The following is a 21,402-nucleotide window of genomic DNA, read 5'->3' as shown; positions in this document are numbered from 1 at the left end:
TGATTTTTTTTTAAAGATTTTTTTAATGTGGACCATTTAAAAACTCTTTATTGAATTTGTTACAATAAATATATTTCTTCTATATTTTGGTTTTTTGGCCATGAGGCATGTGGATCTTAGCTTCCTCACCAGGGATCAAACCCACACTCTTCTGCACTGGTAGGTGAAGTCAACCACTGGACCGCCAGGGAAGTCTGTCTCTGATTCTTGAATTCCTTCAGCTGTTACAGTCAGTATAATTTAATCTCCAAAGATACACTGTTTTATGTTGTTTACTATTGTTTCCTACACACAAATATTTCTCCTCAAATAAAATATAGACTCCTTGAGGGCTGGACCATGACTTACACTTCTGCTGATCCCACAATGCTGAGAGCTGAAAATGTAGTGATCAACAAGAAATTGTTGGCTGATTAATATAAACATTCACTAACAGGACCCTATTTAACGCTGAGTTAAAGAAATAACAGCTTTATTGAGATATAATTCACACATTCTACAGTTCATCTTTTTAAAGAATACAATTAAGGTGGCTTTTAATATATTCACAGAGTAATGCAACTGTCACCACTATATAATTTTAGAATATTTTCATCACCAAAAAAGACACTTCGTATCCTTTAGGTATCAACTCCCTGACCCCCTCATTTTCCCAGCCATAGGTAACCACTAATCTACTTTCTGTCTCTGTAAATTAGCCTGTTTTAGACGTCATGTACAAGAGGAATTGTGTACTATGTGGTCTTTTGTGGCTGCTTTTTTCAGTTAGCTCAGTGCTTTCAAGGTTCATCTATGTTGTAGCATGTATCAACACTTCATTTCTTTTTTTAAAATTGAGTGTAATTCATTTAAAAGTGTACAGTTCAGTGATTTTTAGTGTGTTCATAACATGCCATTGTCATCACTATCTAATTGCAGAACTTTTCCATCACCCCCCAAAAGAAATATAATACATGTTAGTAGTCATTCCCAATTCCCCTTCTCCCCTCATCCTCTGGCAGCCACTAACCTACTTCCTGTTTCTATGGATTTGCCTGTTCTTGACATTTCATATATATGGAATGATACAATATGTGGCCTTTTACTTCTGATTTATTTCACATAACACACAAGTTTCATCCATGCTGTGGTTTGTATTGCACTTTGTTATGGTTGAATAATATTCCATTGCATGGGTCTACCATATTTTGTTTATCCATCAGTTGATGGACATCTGAGTTGCTTCAATTTTTCGGCTATTAGGAAAATTTTGCTGTGACCATTCTTGTACACATTTCTGTGTGGATATATGTTTTCATTGTTCTTGGTTATATATATAGGAGTGGAATTTGGGGGTTGTATGAGTAACTATATGTTTACTTTTTGAGGACGTGCTAAACAGTTTTTAACTATTTTTAACTTGTTAGTTTCCTTTGCAATTTTATTTTTAACTCTGTTACTTTTAAGCTTTGTCAGTGTTCCTTTTTATAAGTCTTGATTAGCTGTCTATTTTCTTTGTTTCCTGTCCTCTGTGTGTCCTCATCTTTAAGTCTCTTGTGCCATGGTTAGTTGCTCAGTCATGTCTGACTCTCTGCAACCCCACGGACTGTAGCCCACCAGCCTCCTCTATCCACGGAATTCTCCAGGAAGGAATACTGGAGTGGGTTGCCATGCCTTCTTCCAGGGGATCTTCCCAACCCAGGGGTCAAACCCAGGTCTCATGCATCGCAGGCAGATTCTTTACAGGCTGAGCCACCAGGGAAGTCCATTTAAGTCTCTTACTCATCTGCAAATAGTATCTGTTCACTTTCGCAGACAGATAACTTCCAAGTTCTATATATTTACCTCTGTTTCTTTCCCTTTCTTAATCTATTCTAGTTTTCTTTCTTTGATGAATTTAGTATCTGTATCATCCCTCTTGGCTCATGACAAATTTAAGAAAACTTTACCACCAAAAGATAGTGTTTCTTAAAAATCCTTTTTGGATTCATGGTGAAGTGACATCTGTGACACACATTTCAACAGTATGTCTACCATGTTTTTTCCCCTTGGCTTCCTCCATCCAAAACCAGTTGTTGTGTTCAGTTGTTAAGTTTTGTCTGACTTTGTGACCCCATGGACTGCAGCACACCAGACTTCCTGTCCTTCACTATCTCCTGGAGTTTGCTCAGACTCGTGTCCAGTGATGCCATCCAACTGTCCTACCCTCTGTTGCCCCCTTCTCCTCCTGCCCTCAGTCTTTCCAATGTCTTTTGGACTTTGGAATCAGGGTCTTTTCCAGTGAGTCAACTCTTCACATCAGGTGGCCAAAGTATACCCCTGAAGTGAAGCGTAGTAATACCAATGAAGTGAAAGTCACTCAGTCGTGTCTGACTCTTTGCGACCCCGTGGACTGTAGTCCATGGAATTCTTCAGGCCAGAATACTGGAGTGACTCGCTTTCCCCTTCTCCAGGGGATCTTCCCAACCCAGAGATCGAACCCAGGTGTCCCACATTGCAGGAAGATTCTTTACCAGCTGAGCCACAAGGGAAGCCCAAGAACTGGAGTGGGTAGTCTATCCCTTCTCTGGTGGATCTTCCTGACCCAGGAATTGAACTGGGGTCTTCTGCATTGCAGGTGGATTCTTTACCAACTGAGCTATCTGCTGTACTATAAATATAACATTAATAATGGTTCCATTAACCTGGTATAAAGTAGCATTGAAAAAGAGAAAGATTTTGCAACCAAGTATACCTCCATTGATTTTATTTATTTTGTTTATATTAATAAGATAAAATTTGCAATATGAATACTGTAAAAAAAAGAAGTGACAGGTATTGAAATTGAAATTGATAGCTATTTTTCAACATAATTAAATGATTTTTAATTTTAAAGATAAAATCCACAATCTTATCATGCATTTTGCATTTTAAAAACATCTGCCAGCCAGCAGTTATATGTTGAGATAATGAATACAGCTATCAGTTATGTGTTGAGATAGTGAATTAACTTGAGCAGTTTTTTAAATAAAATAATCAAGGCCATCTCACCAGTGAATTAATCCAGGTAGTTTGCTTCTCTGTCATTGTTTTCTAAGCTTTGTGTGTCCAAGACCCTCAGGGACTCATCTACTAAACTGGAGTAGGCAGTGGAAGTGGCTTCCAAGGCCTGACATGGGAGAATAAACCTGGCTGAAGAGGAGAGGGACAGACAGTCACAGTCACAGCCAAGCCCGATACTCCTGGTGTCTATGGTGGAGTGAGTCAGGGTCAGTTGATGAGGTTTATACATAGTAGAGAGGAGAGGGCAAGAACGAAATTGGCTTCTGACTGCCCAGAAAGGAAAACAGTGCCTGGTTCCAATGAGAATGGAACCCAGGAGTATGGAGACCTGGTAACTCTTTTTACAATACATTTAACGTTTTGAGATAGATATAGATTCACATGGGGCTTCCCTGGTGGCTCAGATGGTAAAGAATCTGCCTGCAATGCGGGAGACCCGGGTTTGGTCCCTGGGTTGGGAAGATCCCTTGGAGAAGGCAATGGCTACCCACTCCAGTATTCTTTCCTGGAGAATTCCATGGACAGAGGTTATAAATTCACATATAATTATAAGAATTAATACAGAGAAATCCCTTGTCCCCTGGGACCCACTTTCCCCCAATGGCAATATCTTGTAAAACTATAGTATAATATCCCAACTAGTGTACTGAAATGGACACAGTCAAGATACAGAACCTTGCCATCACAACAAGGACCCCTCATGGTTGCCCTTTTATAGGCACATTCACTTTCCTTTCCTTAATCCCCAGGAAACACTAATCTGTTATCCATTTCTCTACAGTTGAACCTTAAACAACATGGGGATTGGAGTGCTGATCCTCCAAAAGCAGTGGAAAATCCATATATGGGACTTCCCTGGAGGTCCAATGGTTAAGACTCCATGCTTCCAGTGCAAGGAACACAGGTTCAATCTCTGTCAGGAAACTAAGATCCCACGTGCCACACGGTATGGCCAGAAAAAAAAAATCCACATATAATTTTACAATTAGTCCTCCATATCTAGTGTTCGACATCCCTGGGTTCAACCAACTAAGGGTCACGTACAACTGTGGTACATATTTATTGAAAAAAATCTGTGTATGAGTGGACCCTTGCAGTTTAAATCCATATTTGTTGCTGTTGTTCAGTCACTCAGTTATGTCCAACTCTGTGACCCCATAAACTGCAGCATGCCAGGCCTCCCTGTCCATCACCAACTCCTGGAATTTGCTCAAACTCACGTCCATCGAGTTGGTGATGCCATCCAACCATCTCATCCTCTGTTGTCCCCTTCTCCTCCTGCCTTCAATCTTTCGCAGCATCAGGGTCTTTTCCAATGAGTCAGTTCTTTGCATCAGGTGGCCCAAGTATTGGAGCTTCAGCTTCAGCATCAGTCCTTCCAATGAATAGTCAGGACTGATTTCCTTTAGGATGGACTGGTTGGATCTCCTTGCAGGCCAAAGGACTCTCAAGAGTCTTCTCCAACGCCACAGTTCAAAAGCATCAATTCTTTGGTGCTCAGCTTTCTTTATGAGAGTCCAACTCTCCTATCCATACATGACTACTGGAAAAACCATAGCTTTGACTAGACAGACTTTTGTCAGCAAAGTAATTTCTCTGCTTTTTAATATGCTGTCTATTCGAGTCAATTGTAATTTTATCACCTCGAGAACATTCTATAAATGAGACCCTACAGTATGTGTCTATTTGGGACTAGTTTTTCATTCAGCATAATTCTCTGGAGATTCATTCATGTTGTGTGTTTCCATAGTCTGTTCATTTTTTTGCTGAGTAGTTTTCCATGGTATGCATGGACTAGTTTGTTTAACCATTTGCCTATTGAAGGGTATCTGGATTGTTCCCAATTTTTGGCTATTACAGATAAAGCTGCTGGAAACATTTGTATACAGTTTTTGAGTGAACATAAGTTTTAATTTCTCTGGGATAAATGCCAAGAGTGCAATTACTGGGTTATATGATAGCAGAAGCTGAAACTCCAATACTTTGGCCAACTGATGTGAAGAGCTGACTTATGTGAAAAGACCCTGATGCTGGGAAAGATTGAGGGTAGGAGGAGAAGGGGATGACAGAGGATGAGATGGTTGGATGACATCACTGACTCAATGGACATGGGTTTCGGTGGACTGCGGGAGTTGGGGACAGGGAGGCCTGGAGTGCTGCAGTTCATGGGGTTGCAGAGTCGGACACGACTGAGCGACTGGACTGAACTGAACTGATGATAGTTGCAAGTCTAGTTTTAAATGAAAGTGTTAACTGTCTTCAAGAGTAACTCCACCATTTTACACTCTCACTAGCAGTGTGTGAGGGATCCTGTTTTTCTCCATCTTCCCCAGCACTCGTTGGTGAGTCAGTCCCTCCCTGTACCTCCAGGGGTGTGTGTGTGTGTGTGTGTGTGTGTGTGTGTGTGTAAGTTTAGCCATTCTGATGGGTGTTTAGTGATAGCTCATTGTGGTTTTAATTTGAATTGCCCTAATGGCATCTTTTTTTTCTGGGATTTTTTTTTTTGGCCATCTGTATACTCTTTGGTGAAATGTCTCTTCATGTCTCTTGCCCATTTTCTAATTGGATTACTTGATTTCTTATTGTCAAGTTTTGAGCTTATATTCTCCAAATAGGAGTCGTTTATCAGATATGTGGCAAAGTTTGTAGCTTGTCTTTTTTCTCCTTTTAACAAGGTCTTTCACACAGTAAAATTTTAAATGTTGATTATGCTTGATAATGTTTAATTTATCAACTTTTCCTTATATGGAGCTTGCGTTTGGTGTCAAGTCTAAGAACTTTTTGCCTAGTTTTAGATCCTGAAGATCTTTTCCCTATTTTTTTTAAAAAAAGTTTAAATAAATTTACATTTTTCATTTAAGTCAGTGATCCACTTTGAGTTAATTTTTGTGTAAGAAATGAGACTTAGGTTGAAATTCATTTATTAACCTATGGAAGTCTACTTGATTCAGCACCATTTGTGGAAAAATAAGTCTTTCCTTCACTGAATTGCTTTTATACCTTTGTTGAAAATCACTTCGGCACACTTTGTAGGTCTGTATCTGAGTCTCCTGTTCCATTTTTCTGTTTGTCCCTTCACCAGCACTATATACTTTTGATTATTGTAGCTACATACCTTGAAGCTGAGTAAAATGATTCTTTTACAAAATCGTTTTAACTCTTCTGGTTCCTTTGCCTTTTCATATAGATTTTAGAATAATTTCACCTATATCTACAAAAAGTCTTGCTGGAATGTTTATAGGAATTATGTTAAACATTGATATCAATTGGAGAGAAGTGATATTTTTCTATATTGAATCTTCCTGTCCATGAATATGGCATGTCTCTATATACTTAGATTTTTTTTTTAATCAATGTTTTGTAGTTTTCAGCACATAATTCCTATACTTGTTTTGTGAGATTTATGCTTATTTCATTTGTTGAGCAATTATAAATTATAATGTATTTTTAATTTCAGCATCCACATGTACACTGCTGGTATATAGAAATACAGTTGATTTTTGTGTGTGTATCTTGTGTCCTGTGATCTTAATTACTTTGTTACTTCTATTTTCCTGTAGATTCCTTGGGGTTTTCTATGTAGACAATCATGTCATTAATGGATAGAATAATTTTGTTCATTCCTTTCAGATCTGTACATGTTTTATTTCTTCCTCTTCTACTGACTAGAACTTTCAGCACTATGTTAATTAGGAGTGGTAAGAGTGGACATCCTTACCTTATTCTTGATCCTAGGAAGAAGCATTTGCTCATCTACCACTAAGTGTAATGTTTAAAATATGATTTTCATACTTTTTATAAAGTTGAGGAAGTTCCACTCTATATATGCTTTTCTGGGAGTTTTTATTATGAATGTCTATTAAATTTTGTCAAGGTATTTTTCTGTATCAACTGATAAGATTAAATAGACTCTCTTCTTTAGCTGTTAGTATGGTAGATTACATTGATTGAATTTCAAATATTAAACCAGGTTTGGGTCTCTGAAATAAACCTCACTTGGTTGTGATGCAGAATTATTTTTATAGATTGATAAATTCTATTTGGGAATATTTTGTTAAGGATTTCTGAATCTATTTTCTAGTTTTTTTTTTTTTTTTCATACTGTCTTTGTATGATTTTGGTACTAGGGTAATACTAACTTTATAAAATGAATTGAAAATGTTTGCTCCTATTTTGTGAAAGTGAGTGTGTAGAATTGGTCTTATTCTTTAAACATTTGGTAGAATTCTTTAGTGAAACCATCTGGGTAGGGAGATTTATTCCTTTCTTCTTTTTGAATTTTAAAGTTATGAATTCAATATCTTTAATAGTAGTAGGGATATTCAACTTGCCTGTTGCATAATGAATGAGTTGTGAAAGTTTGTGTTTTTCTATTTACTGGTATATTTTTGCCTAAGTTGTCAAATTTATATGTGTAGTTATTCATAGTATTATTTTATTGTCCTTTTGATATCTGCAGGGTCTGTAATCATATCTCTCTTTCATTCCTAAGTTGGTAATTTGTATGTTCTTTTTCTGTCTCTCTTGCTAGAACTTTGTTGATTTCACAGATCTTTTCAAGAACTAGCTCCTTGTTTCACTGATTTCTCTAATGACTTTTTGTTTTCAGTTTCATTGATTTTTTACTCTTATCCTTATTAGCTCCTTCTTCTTGCTTTGCCTTTATTTTCTGTTTTTCTAGGTTCTTGAGTTGAGAGCTTATTGTTTTGAGAATTTCCCTCTTTTTTAATGTATACATTTAAGTGCTATAAATTTCCCTCTTAGCATTGTTTTAGATGTGTACCACAAATTTTAATATGCTGTATGTATTTTCATGTTCATTCAGTGCAATTAACTTTTTAAATTTCCCTTGAGATTTTATCCTTAACTCATAGGTAATTCAGAGGCATCTTAATTTTTCAGTGTTTGGAGGTTATCTTTCTGTTATCAATATCTAGTTTGATTTCCCTGTGGTCAGACAACATGGTCTATATGATTTCATTTCCTTTAAATTTGTTGAGATTTGTTTCTTGGTGTGTGATATGGAATATCTTGGTATATGTTCGTGTGTGTGCTCAGTTGTGTCCAATTCTTTGAGACTCGATGGACGTACCCACCAGGTTCCTCTATCTATGGGATTTCCCAGGCAAGAATACTAGAGCGTGTTACCATTTCCTTCTCCAGGGAATCTTCCTGACCAAGGGATTGAACCTATATCTATTGCATCACTGGCAGGCAGGTTCTTTACCAGCTGAGCCGGGATAAAGCCCCAGCATGTTCTGCAGGCACTTGAAAAGAATGCATATTCTGCTGTTGTTTGTTGGGTGATCCATAAATGTGATTTAGCTCCTGTTGGTTGGTGGTGTTAAGTTCTTTCATATCCTTGCTGATTTTCTAATGATTCTCTGGTCATTTAAAAATACCAACTTGCTGATACTACTCCTATTAAAAATAAATTGATTTTATTAACTGCTTATTATATGCCAAACACTGTTAAGTCTTTTACAAACATTATATAATTGAATCCTCCCAATAACTGAGTGTGTCACATATTATGATTATTATTAAAAATCATAATATGTGACACACTCGGTTATTGCGACTTCACTCACTCACTCATGATGATTATTATTATTATGAGTTGCCCACCAAGATCACACAGCTAGTAAATGGCAGAGCTGGCATTCCAACCCAGGGCTGTCTGACTACTACATGTGTATATGTAACCTCTGTGCCATCTGCTGTTCTAGCAGAACTTAAAAGGCTGGATAAGTTTTCTTCCAGTTCATGTTGAAGTAAGGATGCAAACATTACAGTGATGGCTATGGAGAAAGTCCCACCAGGTACGGCTGGCAGCCTCCAAGGTGGCCCCCAGTGATTCTCACTTCTTGGCCCTTGTGCTCTTGTCTAATGCCCTCCCCTTGAATCCAGTCTGGACCTAGTGACGTATTCCAATGGAGAGAATATGAAAAAAGTGATAGGATGTCACTTCTGAAATTAGGTTAAAAGAGACTGTGGCTTCCATCTTGGGCTGCTCGCTCTTCCCTCTGCCTCATCTGTTCTGAGGGTAGCCAGGTGCTGGGTTGTGAGCTGTCCTGAGGTGATGCCCATGTGATGGGGAACTGATGTCTCTGGCTCACAGCCAGGGAGGACGGAAGCTGCCAACAGTCACGTGACTGAGCTCTCAGACACAGATTCCCCACACAAGCCCTGAGACCAGCTGACACCTTGACTTACCCGAGGCACTTGGTTAAACTGCTCCTGCATTGGGACCCACAGAAACTAGCAAGTAATCAGTGTTTGCTGTTTTAAGCTGCTGAATTTGGGGAAAAGCACCAAGACAGAGAGCAAAAATTCAGTTCAGTTCAGTCACTCACTCATGTCTGACTCTTTGCAACCCCATGGAGTGCAGCATGCCAGGCTTCCCTGCCGATTACCAACTCTCGAAGCTTACTCAAACTCATGTCCATCGAATTGGTGATGCCATCCAACCATCTCATCCTCTGTCATCCCCTTCTCCTCCTGCCTTCAATCTTTCCCAGCATCAGGGTCTTTTCCAGTGAGTCAGTTCTTCGCATCAGGTGGCCAAAATCCTGGAGCTTCAGCTTCAGCGTCAGTCCTTCCAATGAATATTCAGGACTGATCTCCTTTAGGATGGACTGGTTTGATTTCCTTGAAGTCCAAGGGACTCTCAAGAGTCTTCAACACCACCGTTCAAAAGCATCAACTCTTCGGCACTCAATTTAGCTTGGGTTCTAGGGCTGCCATGTATGGCTATACATATTGCACACTGCAAAAATCCAGGTAGTACCATTCATATCCTTAGGAGATGAATTACAAGTCATCTCCCAGAAGTTTCTTATTGTCATAACCACTGAATTCTCATTATTCCCATTCATTCATAGATAACTGAAGCATTATTAAGTGCCAGATGGTGTTCTAGGTGCTAGGGATTTGGCAATGAACAAGATAGGCTCTGCCCTCGGCACTGGTATAGGAAGAGAGACAATTACCAAATGGACAAATAAAGTAAACTTAGTTGCTATAAAAAGGCTGCACATATGAGAGTGAGATTAAATGTTTGGAAGGTATATTTTATGTTCTATAATAACACACAGGACCATGCGTGCATGTGTGCTAAATCGCTTCCGTTGTGTCTGACTCTGTGCTACCCTATGGCCTGTAGCCCACCAGGGTCCTCTCCATGGGATTCTCCAGGCAAGAATACTGGAGTGGGTTGCTGTGCCCTTCTCCAGGGGATCTTCCTGACCTAGGGATCGAATCCATGTCTCTTACATCTCTTGCATTGGCAGCTGGGTTCTTTACCACTAGCACCACCTGAGAAGGACCACAGTCTATAAACAATAGACGTTCTGTTCTTAACCATTTTTTCCCTTCTCAGTTTTGAAACTTGAGACAGTAGACAATGTTATATGTATATAATGGATATTTATACAAGATGCTAGGGTTAACAATTTGTTAGCTTTTGCTTTTGTCCTACTGGATAAAATGGTATTTTAAGAGAATATGAATTGCTGAATACACTGAGTGGGAATACTTTGAAAATTTTATTATTACATTATAAAATGGATACTTGTGTAGGCTTGTAGTGGTGGAGAAGCAGATTTTTACAAATTTAGTACATCATTGACATTTGTGAGGCATATTTTCTAAGACTAGGAGAGTCTTCAAAATCACAAACTGCACTAGGTCACATAATTTTCCCATAAAACATAGTGAAATATAACTGAAATATTTCACTATCTTGTATCATTAATGGTTTTCTAGAAGTAATTTTTAGGGTTATTTTCTGGCTTAGAACCTCCTTTCCTTAGACTTCTTCACTTTTATTACCTGTACTAGTAGTTTGTTTTCTTTTAGGAGTCTTTAAAAAAAAAAAACACTAAGAAGTGAAACTGAAAAAGAAAACCATGGAAGTCATTACATTCTTGACAATAGAAAGATATCAGAACGTATTAAGATGTTAGCCCATGACGCTGACCCATAGAACACATTCAATATACTAGCCTCATGGGGCTTATGACTTAAATGAAGTCTCCAGAAAATGAGAAACCACTGTGAGTCATCAACCATTAGTCACAGAGAAGCACTGAAACAGTGAATGTTACATCCACAAATGCTAATGGTCTTTGGTATCTAACTCACAGATCCATAGCAGGAGGGCATCTCTTTATTGCTATAGCATATGTGAGATCATTTTGAAGGAGAACAACAGTCATGTAGAATTTTCCATGCTGAATATCACATGAAAAACTGTTTTGGAACACCATACATTGAATATTTAACCTTTTGTCATCTATCAGCTGCTATGGTTGGTTCCTAATTTGTCATAAATTCATTAACACTCTGAATCTCAAGTTCTTTCTCTGTATTTATTTTTTTTAATTTTTTAAATTTTTTTAAAAGTTCTTTCTCTTTAATGAGGGTTGGTAATTCCAGCCTCCAAGGGCAGAGGTGAAGATAATCTGAGCCAGGGTTTTGAGAGGCCTTCATAAACATAAAAGCAACCCACAAAATTATGGTGTTATTATCAGGTATCACTTGCTTCACATTCCCAGTTTTGTTCCTTGAGCAGCATAAAAACACTGGCTAGCTCAAATGGACACGGCATAAAGAGTTTAACTTACTTCTTTTACAAACCACTGACAGAAGGCAGGACCAATCCACTCTCTTGCATGAATGCCACAGTCCATCCAGACAGCTCTTTTGTAAGCCCGTGATCTTCTGCCCAGCTGAAAACAAGAGTATTCATAGTAACCAATGCAAGCTTTTATTTTTGGATTCACTGACCTGCATAATTTAATATGGTTTCAACATAATACTTCACTAGAGTTGGGTTCATTAGGTAACCCATAAAAAAGACAAAGAGAGTTCCTATCGATTTCAGAAGTCCAAGCTTGTTGATGCAGAAACTGTAAGTTTATTGCCTTAATTACAAATCAAAGAAGTGGAAAATACATAAGGAAAAGGCAGTTGATTAAATAGATGTGTTTCTCCATTTTAGGGTTTCCCAGGTGGCGCCAGTGGTAAAGAACCTGCTTGCCAATGCAAGAGATGTGAGAGATTCGGCTTCTATCCCTGGGTTGGGAAGATCCCTTGGAGGAGGAAATGGCAATCCATTCCAGTATTCTTGCCTGGAGAATCCCATGTACAGCGGAGCCTGGAGGGCCCCAGTCCATAGGGTTGCAAAGAGTTGGACATGACTGAAGTGACTTAGCATGCACACATTCCATTTTAATATATGTGGCGGTTAAGTAAGAAACTGAATTTTTTCCTTCCTTTTCCCTGTCCTTTCCCTCTTTTTCTCAATCCCCCTCCCCATGCAAGGTAACAGAAATATTCCCAAGCAATATCTATTAAAGAAATAGCTGTCTTGTAGGAAGACAAAGTCAAATTTTACTACAGTACATAAAGGAAACACAAAACAATTTGATTTGTAGAATCAAGCAATAAACTTTTCTTTATAATCCTGCTATATAAATTTCATTTATAACATGGTTTCTTACCCACTAATTTTGATGTTGATGGGAGATCTAATTTTCATTCATTCATTAATTCACTCAACTGATATTAACACTTCAAGAAACCCTTATAACATCAGATACGGTGCTTGACCTTGGAGATTCTGAGATGAGAAGATGAGGAATTTATATGGTAGTGGAGAGGGCAGAAATATCAGCAATTCATCACTATAAGGTAAATATGCAGGAGTTACTCTGGGGACATGGGGTGCTATGTGTCATTTTCCTGTGGAACAAATGAGGGTTTCTCAGAAGAGAAAAGACTTTGAGTACGTGAGTAAGACTTGAAGCTTGCGTGGCATACAAGTGGAAGAAGACATTTATCTCAAGCTTGGAAGAGAAGCTGAGCACACCATGTTTGAGCCAATGCTTCTAAGGTATGAGGAAAGAAGGGAGATGAAGCTGACCCAGAGGCAGGAGGCACATGACATTCCTAGATATGACATTCAGATATGGCTTCATCCTGTATTTTATGGGAGGGGTGTGGGTGTGTGTGTATGTGTATAGATAGGTTAGAGGATGAGAGGATGGGGACTAATGAGGAAGTTCAGTCCTAAGTCTGTGAGTGTAATAGTCCAGGGAGAATAGATCCAGAAACAAGCCTGGGTCAACAGCAGTGAGGACAAGAGAAGAGGTGGTGATAAATCCAGAAGTAGAAGAAAAAAAATTATCAGTTCTTCGGTGTTAGATTTGAAGTGGTTAGAATAAGGAAGAGGAATTCAGGGTGGTTCTTGTTTCCTGATCTGGAGGACAGTGGTGCCATCATGAGTCTGAGGTGCTTTGGTGAATGTCGAGATGAGGATGCCCAGCACTAGAGAGCAGAGTCCACTGAACAGATAAGTCTGGAATGATTGCTGAAACCATGGGGTGGATGTGCTTCCAAGATGGCAGGTAGACAGAGAGCACAGCTGGGGAGAGAATCCTGGGGTCACCAGCATGTAAAGAAAGGACAAGGGAAGAGGATGCTCTGAGATGGGAGGAAAGCCAAGTAGAAGTCATCCAGAAGTTCTAGAGTTGTCGTCGGGGCAAAGGTCAGGGAGGCCAGGGTCTGCATGGTTGGTGAGGAAGTAGACAGTGATGTAGGAAAATCTTTTAAGATGTTGGGCTGAGAAGGAATGGAGAGCTATAGGTGAGTAGCTGGAAGAGAATGCAGGCTCAAGGGCTGGGAGGGACGTATACCTGCTGACACATTTGTATAGTTTTGGATCTGTTCATTGTAAGCAGCACCAACCCACAAATAATTTTGAAGGTCATTATTTTTGAAGTTCATCAGTCACTCTGAATAAGTTAGAAATAGTATTCTTTGGAATACTCAATGGCAAAAATTAAATATGGCTCAAAAACTTAAGGGAAAATTTTTTTTCTTAAATTACTGGAAAAAAAGTGAAAGTGTTAGTCACTCAATCATGTCTGACACCTTACAACCCCATGAACTGACAGCCCACCAGGCTCCTCTGTGGGATTATCCAGCCTGGATACTGGAATGAGTTTCCATTCCCTTCTCCAGGGTATCTTCTGCAAACCCGGGTCTCTCATTTGTAGGCAGATTCTTTACTATCTAAGCCACCAGTCATAAATTACCAGATGATGTTAAATACGAGACACTATGAAAAACCATTTCACTTCTTTTCCTTATAAGTCAAAGCTGAAAAAGATGAATAGTAAATAGTCAGTTGCTAATTTATTTTTTACCTTTAAAACATAAAGAGATCTTCCCTCATATGATTTTCCAATAGAGAACATGTGAATGAGACCTGAATGTGTTTTATTCAAATGATGCATCCAATTTTGAATCTAAAAGCAAATAAATTAAAACCATGTTAGACTCGCACAATTACGGAGCTTTTAATAAAAGGTAACAGAAAGACAATAGATCTTGGAACTCAAAAAGCATGTATGGAGTATAAAATTTAATGAAAAAGCAATTTCGTAGTCTTGATTTTCTTGAGGATACTAAAAATTACACTTTATTTTCTGCTCTCATACATAGTTGCTTTGTCTTCCTATTGTTCCCTTTTTAAAGCATACCTTTCTATTGCTATTTGTCATTAACATCTTAATGGCAAAATTTTACAGAAAATTAATGTATTCTGGACTCTCTTTAAAAAATAAAAATTTATTTCTATTATCTCCAAGTGTTTAAGAGGAAAAGAAAGAAGTAAGCTTCAGAAAAACCATCCCAACTATTGGAAAGTGTTTAAGTCCTATATATTGTAATTTACTGCTGAACAGAAGATGCTAAGAAAAAGGCATTATCTTTTGCATTTAAAATTTAGTCGATCCAGCCACATATCAGAGGGCATACCATGAATAATTTTCCCAGTAATAGCAATATATTGACGCTGATCCATTCATACGCATTTATCTGTCATCAGGAAAAGGGTATATTTGAGATGGATAAATAAGGTATTTAGAAAGATGGGTAACATTTCTGACTTAAAAACCAAATAAAGGAGGAAGGAAGTCACAAAAAGTGTCCCATTGTTCCAAGATTTGTAAGAGTCTAAAAAAAATATTTGGAAAGTACTCATATTTTCCTTTTTTTCTATTGCTGTTTAGTCTAATGAGCACATGTACACACATACATTTACATATACGTATGTATGACTGAGCAACTCAGCACACACACATGTATATGTACTTACCTATATTAATATATTTTAAAATTTTGACCTTTTTCTAGTGCATGTTAATAGCACTTTAATGTGTCAAGTTATCTAAATCCTTTCCATTGCTGCTAACTTCACGCTTCTAAAAGGTATGTTAAAAACATAAAATATGTGGACGTAATTTTGAAAGTCATTATCAAGAGAACCAAATGTTCTCTTAAGAGTATAACAGGATCTCATTACTTCTATGACTGGCATTCCTTTGCTCAATTCAGAATTCAGGGGAAGAATGAAAAAATGTATGTACTCATTCATTTATTTATTCTGTCAACGACCCTTTATTTGGAAGTCTCTGCTTGCCACTGGAGATACAATGGTGAACAAGAAAGCAATGACCAGCCCCCACAGCCCTTGCAGTTTATTAGGAGAGGGAGGCATTAATCAAGTACTTAGTCATAATTAAAAATTATGTTAGGTATCGCATCCATGTACTATGGGGGCAGGTAATATGCAGAGGCTGGGACAGGGAGTTCTGACCCATCTGGGAGAGTAGAACAGCTCTCTTCTTGCACAAACTGAGATTTGAAGAATAGTTATTGCCCAGATGTACAGTAGCAGCAGTGGGATGGGTCCCTATGTTTTCCAGATAAAATAACAACAAGCTAACAGGCCCTGAGGAGCCACAAATGCAGTTTGGCTTTGGGGGGGCTCAAATTTGCAGAGGGTATGGGGCCAACGTCAAAATTCACTCCGCTGCTCAGCCAAACCATTGCCCTCAACCTCTGGCTAGCTCTACATTCCATGGATTTCCAGTTAGGGTGTTTATTACCATTATTACAGTTGGCCCTCCATATCTTTGGATGCTGACCTGGTGGATACTTTGGGCTGACTGTACCATGCCGTTGTACACGAGGGACTTGAGTATCAACGATTCTGGAATCCACAGGGGGTCCTGCACCCAGTGTCCTTTGGATACCAAGGGCTGACTATATAGCAGCATTACCACACTCTTCCATTGCACTTCCCCTGTCCATTGTAGGGGTGGGTTGGGTAAAGCACATGAAATTAAAATTATTTTGCTACTTCTTGTATATACTTCTCATATAAAATACTTAATGGAAAAGAACTGAGGTGCCTGGATATTGTAAGAGCTTAAGTACTCTTCACCTAACTTCTGCCTGTGTCCCTATGCTTCTCCCCAGTTCTGAGACCTGAGTGATAAAGATGCACTTGAAAAAAAGCCACAAAAGGTCCTTTGATTACATACTTCTTCTAAGGAGTGATAGACTTCATAATTATATCCAGAGAGGGATCTTCGACTTCTCCAGGCTGGCAAACTGCTTCCCTTTTCCAGTACTTTCTGAAGATCTTCTATGAGGATCCTGGATTTGAAATGATAGACATGATTAAAATTAAATGGAGATAATATAAAAATGAGTCAAAAGAAAATCAGGACTGACATCTCTAAAAATACTAAATGTGCGGAAGATGTCCTTTTTCAGAAAATAACAACTCTTAAATAAATGGTATAATGAATATTAAATATAAAATTACAGAACAGATGTTCCCAAGTAATAATGATACTAATAATAACCATCATTGATGGAGCAGCTACAAGAATGGAATCATGGGAACACTTATATTTACTGAGCACCTACCAGGTGGTAGGCACTGTGCTGTGTATTTTATTGGGTGGGTCAAAAGGTTTGTTCATGTTTTTCCATAACATCTTACAGAAAAACCTGAATGAACTTTTTGGCCATCCCAATACATACATCAACTTAGTTAATAACAATAAAACCTACCTCATATGGTTATTTCCACTTTGCAAATGGGGAAACCAAGCCTCAAAAGGGTTAAGAACTTGCCAGTGTCATTCCGCTAGTGATGCAAAGCCAGAATTTGAACGTGGAATGTGAACCCAAAATAGACTCAAGTCTGGTGTGACATTTTGAAAAATGAAGCAAGACAAGCTCCTCCACTCCCTTGCCACAGCCTCCTTTTCAGCTGTTTCTATCTGTTCCTGTGCCTTTTGTGACTGAAAGACTTTCCTTATGTCATTATCTAGCACACTTGACCCAGAGCTCAGAAAAGGGAAAGAAGCTGCCAGCTTCAAGAAGAAATAGAAGAAACAACCAGAGTCAGAAAAAGCTACTTTTACTGCCTGACAGTATCAAGGATGCCCAGAGAAGACAAGTTCAGGTAAGCAAAGTGAATGCACTTGGGAACTGAAGGCCGTGGCCAGGGTCGGGGATTCCAGGGTCACTGAAATGTGTGGAATAGCTCCAGCTTCAGTCATTGGTATCCTTGATGAGATGTCCGAGCTAGATGTGGCTAATTCCCCCAGTGCTCATTCACCTCCTCCAACTAGAGCACCATGAAGTAACAAGGTGCTCATTCATTTACTTAAAGACATTAAAGAGCTTCTCAATGATTTTCCTGGGCTGGACAGGTAGCTAAAACAAAAAGAAAACCAAAAACTTTGCTTTCTTATTTTATATTCCAAAGAACTTGTTGCTTGGTGGTTTCAGTGCTATTAAAACAACATGTAATGGCATCTTTAAATGACTTTCAAAGTTGACCCATGTAAGCCACTTTATTCAAGAAATTGAAGATAAGTTTTTGGTCCATGAAAGAAGCAGATTTACTTAGGGTCATGCTGGCTGTAGAACATTCCTTTTGATTTAGTCGTTTGTTATTTACTGAGGACTCACTGTGGACAAAGCATTTAATCGGGAATTTATCATCAGCTTGCTGTCCTTTTGGTTTCAATGTTTGACTTTAGAAACATCAAAAATCAAGGTAAGGTGGCATGGCACAGAGCTGGTAAACTCGTTTGGTAGCTGCTTGCTGGGGCTCAAAATATGAGCGGAGTTTAAATTCTCAGCATGAACATGGTCAGTATTAGTTCTTTCTTTCTTCCCTCAAGGAAACAAGTTATAGATGAAAGTAGGTTTGTATGGGTAAAGAATTTTACAGTATTGCCAGTGTGGCTGTAAAGAACCAAATGAATGTCTTTGTCAATGTCCAGTCTTCTTGTGTTGTGAGCGAATCTGGGGTGGTCAAGAAAAATCAAGTTTGATTAGAGCTGAGATGGTTATAAACTGTCCAAATTCCAGTTGCTGCAGGCAATCTTCAGCTATGATTCCCTCACCGGTACCATCTATCCATTTCTCCTGGATACTTTTATCTCTTCCAGGAAACTAAGGTGGCGGGTGAGGGGTAGTAAATAGACTTGCCAAAGCCAGCAAACTACAGAAGAATCTCCTTCTGAAGTTTCCATTTAAAAATATAAGACACACAAACACCCAAAAGTTTTCAAAGGTATAAAGACCTTTACAGAATGTTTATAAAATGAAGCTCTAGTGTATTGTTTTTGTATTATTTCCAAAGTGGGCAGACTTTTTAAATATAAACAAGCCCAGACAATTTGTTTCCCCTTAAGGCAAGAGCAGGCTTCCCAGGTGGATCAGTGGTAAAGAACCTACCTACCCGTGCAGGATATGCAAGAGATGCCAGTTCAGTCCCTGGATCTGGAAGGTCCCCTGAAGAAGGAAATGGCAACCCACTCCAGTATTCTTGCCTGGAGAATCCCATGGACAGAGGACCCTGGTGGGCTACAGCTCATGGGGCTGCAAAGATCAGACATGACTGAAGCGACTGAGCAGGCACAAGGTCATTCTTCATATTCACCACCAGAAAATTTCTGAAGTTCTGATGCTGTTCCATCTGTTGGTTTGGCACTGTACCCCTTCAAAAGCTAATATTTTCCCAGGAGTTTCAGCATGAAAAATCATGCTTCTGAATGAAATCTTTATCATTATCAGTCGATAAATGACTTAACATATTACTAATAATATAATGAAATGCCCATTCAGAGAATAGTCAGAATAGTTCTAATTGATAATTGCTCCTATACAAGATTTACTGTAATATTTTCTAACAAGTGTTGTAACCAAAGTAAGAAAATTATGAAGTTTTTCAGTTTGAGGCTGTAGAATCAATCTAGTTGGGTATTAGCTTCTTTGATGAATCAATGCTTAAGCTTCTCAGTCTTGTTTTGAAATTTCCCGGTGCCCTCAATTGAGCTGGTCTTCGGAGCACTGCTATCTATCCATTCATTTAGGTCAGCGATTCTCAAGATAGGCTGCTCTAAAAATCACCCAAGAGCTTTAAAAAGATGCCACACCGAGCCCTACTTACACAAGAATCTGTGTGCAAAGGTATCAGGCCTTTCTGAAAAGCTCACAAGGTGATTTTAATACATAATCGAGCTCAAATTTAGGCTAACAATCTGAAAACCAGTAATTTAGGCTAATTTATCTGGAAACTGACTGCTCTCAGTCCTCTCAGTTTCCACATTAAATAAAAATGGAAGAAAGCATTAGAATATGGCCAGTCTTTGCATCCTCTTTCCTCCTGAGTGTCCATGCTGGGTGTGGTCAGCAGCATCTATCTTTCCTCTCTCTTTGGACCTCCTGTATTGAAAGGGCTGGGAGGCTGAAAAGTACTTTTCCTTGACTCTCATGTAGCTACGGTTCTGGGTACGAATTTGTGAACCCTGCAAAGAGAGGAAGAATGGGGCGGAGGCCATCTCCTGCAGGTGTGACCATGTCGAGGTGGCAGAAACATGACTGTTTAGAGGATATCAGGTGTCTGGACTCAGAACTCTGGGGTCCAGTCACCAGCTTCTTGACCACCAGCTGGACTGTCACACCAGGTCTGGCCCCGTTTTTCTTGTCAAAGTGGCCAACTGGAAACCAGTAGATTGATGAGAGGCCCATGAAATGGGGTCCAAATGGCTTTTTTTTTTTTTTTAAACAGCTGTAGTTTCTTAGTTTCCTTATGGCTGATTACTATTTCTATTCTAATCACATGTATGCTCAGTTGTGTCTTGATTCTTTGTGACCCCATGGACTACAGCCCTCCAGGTTCCTCTGTCCATGGAATTCTCCAGGCAAGAATACTGGAGTAGGTTGCCATTTCCTTCTCCAGGGGATCTTCCTGACCCAGGGATCGAACCCACATCTCTTGCATCCCTGCATTGGCAGGCAGATTCTTTACCACTGTGCCACCTGGGAAGCCCCAGTGTGTGGCATATGCTTCCTTAAAAAGTCAGTGAACATGCCAAAGTGTACTGTATCAAGCCTTTTTAATGTGATTATATCTTCATTGAGTTGTTTTCCTTTTGAAATAGTCAAAGATTTTTTCTAGATCTATTAAGAACTTTATACAAATGATATTATCACTTAGTACAAAATCACCTCCCCAAAGCTTCTAGGGTGGACAAGGGAGTGTGTGTCAAACTTTGAAATTCCATTACCTTTTTTTTTAACAGGTATTCAGTTTACAAAATTATTGAAATTTTTTTTTAGCAAAAGGAATCATTTCCTCGGTCATGTCGTTAAGAGGGGTTGATCACCCAGGGACCAGACACATGGGGCCACATTGTCTCTGCTATAAAGATGAGTATATCTATACGTTATGTATAGTTGTGCAGAGTAAATTATAATATTTGGAAAATACCCCAGGCTACAATAATATAGCTCATTTATAATGATCTCTACCTACCAGCCCTGGGGAATTTAATTGACTTACATATTATTATCTTCATGCCAACAAAATGAATAATTCTAAATGATTGCTCTCCAGGAGGAGACCACTGGTTTAAAACTCTCATTTAAAAACTCTATTCTCTGTCGTATAAAGGGTGATATTTTATTCTATAGCAGTTCCACATGACCTATGTTGAATGATTTGAAATAGAGACTTGTTAAAATAACTGGTATATTCTTTTCTTCCAAATAATAATTAATGAAGTATTTGAGTTTTTTACTGAGGACCTGTAGAAACAAGCTCTTGCCTTCTAGGCATTCAGAGAATCAAAGCCTGCCTTCAGAGCTACAGCAATGACTAAAATGTGTTCAATATGAACAATGGTTTTATGCACAGCTGTGACTCTGCCCTGTTATGGAGGTACAGATAAAATACCTTTCTGCAAAAAACCCATCAGTACTTTCATAAAGCTGTGCCTATCGCTCTGAGAGCCAAATATCTCTGGGGCCAGGGAAGGATGTTACTGCCCCATTGAACCCTCTGTCCCAGCCTTTCACAGAGACTAGAGCTCTCTTCCTTGACTGAGAGAACCATGAACCCTTCCTGGGCCTCACGAGAGATCTGTGTTCTGACAGTAAAAACACTAGCTTAAAAGTTGGAGTATTTGAAAGGTTGTGTATGCTCTGTTGTGTCTG

The 21,402-nt window shown here is 38.8% G+C and overlaps 1 protein-coding gene across 1 annotated transcript in view; it reads right to left on the bottom strand.

Annotated features, from left to right (window-relative positions):
• The window catches only part of CPA6 (carboxypeptidase A6), a 273,139-nt gene that overhangs the window by 59,664 nt on the left and 192,073 nt on the right, over positions 1–21,402 (bottom strand). The window contains exons 6-8 of the mRNA XM_065902593.1: positions 16,419–16,533; positions 14,235–14,336; positions 11,649–11,753 (exon numbers count right to left, since the gene is read on the bottom strand). Of these exons, the coding sequence (XP_065758665.1) occupies positions 11,649–11,753; positions 14,235–14,336; positions 16,419–16,533 (322 nt within the window). The remainder of the gene's footprint in view (positions 1–11,648; positions 11,754–14,234; positions 14,337–16,418; positions 16,534–21,402) is intronic.

This window comes from Muntiacus reevesi, chromosome 12 (assembly GCF_963930625.1).
Source record: "Muntiacus reevesi chromosome 12, mMunRee1.1, whole genome shotgun sequence".
NCBI classification, from domain to species: domain Eukaryota; kingdom Metazoa; phylum Chordata; class Mammalia; order Artiodactyla; family Cervidae; genus Muntiacus; species Muntiacus reevesi.
This window is presented reverse-complemented; position numbering and strand designations above follow the sequence as displayed.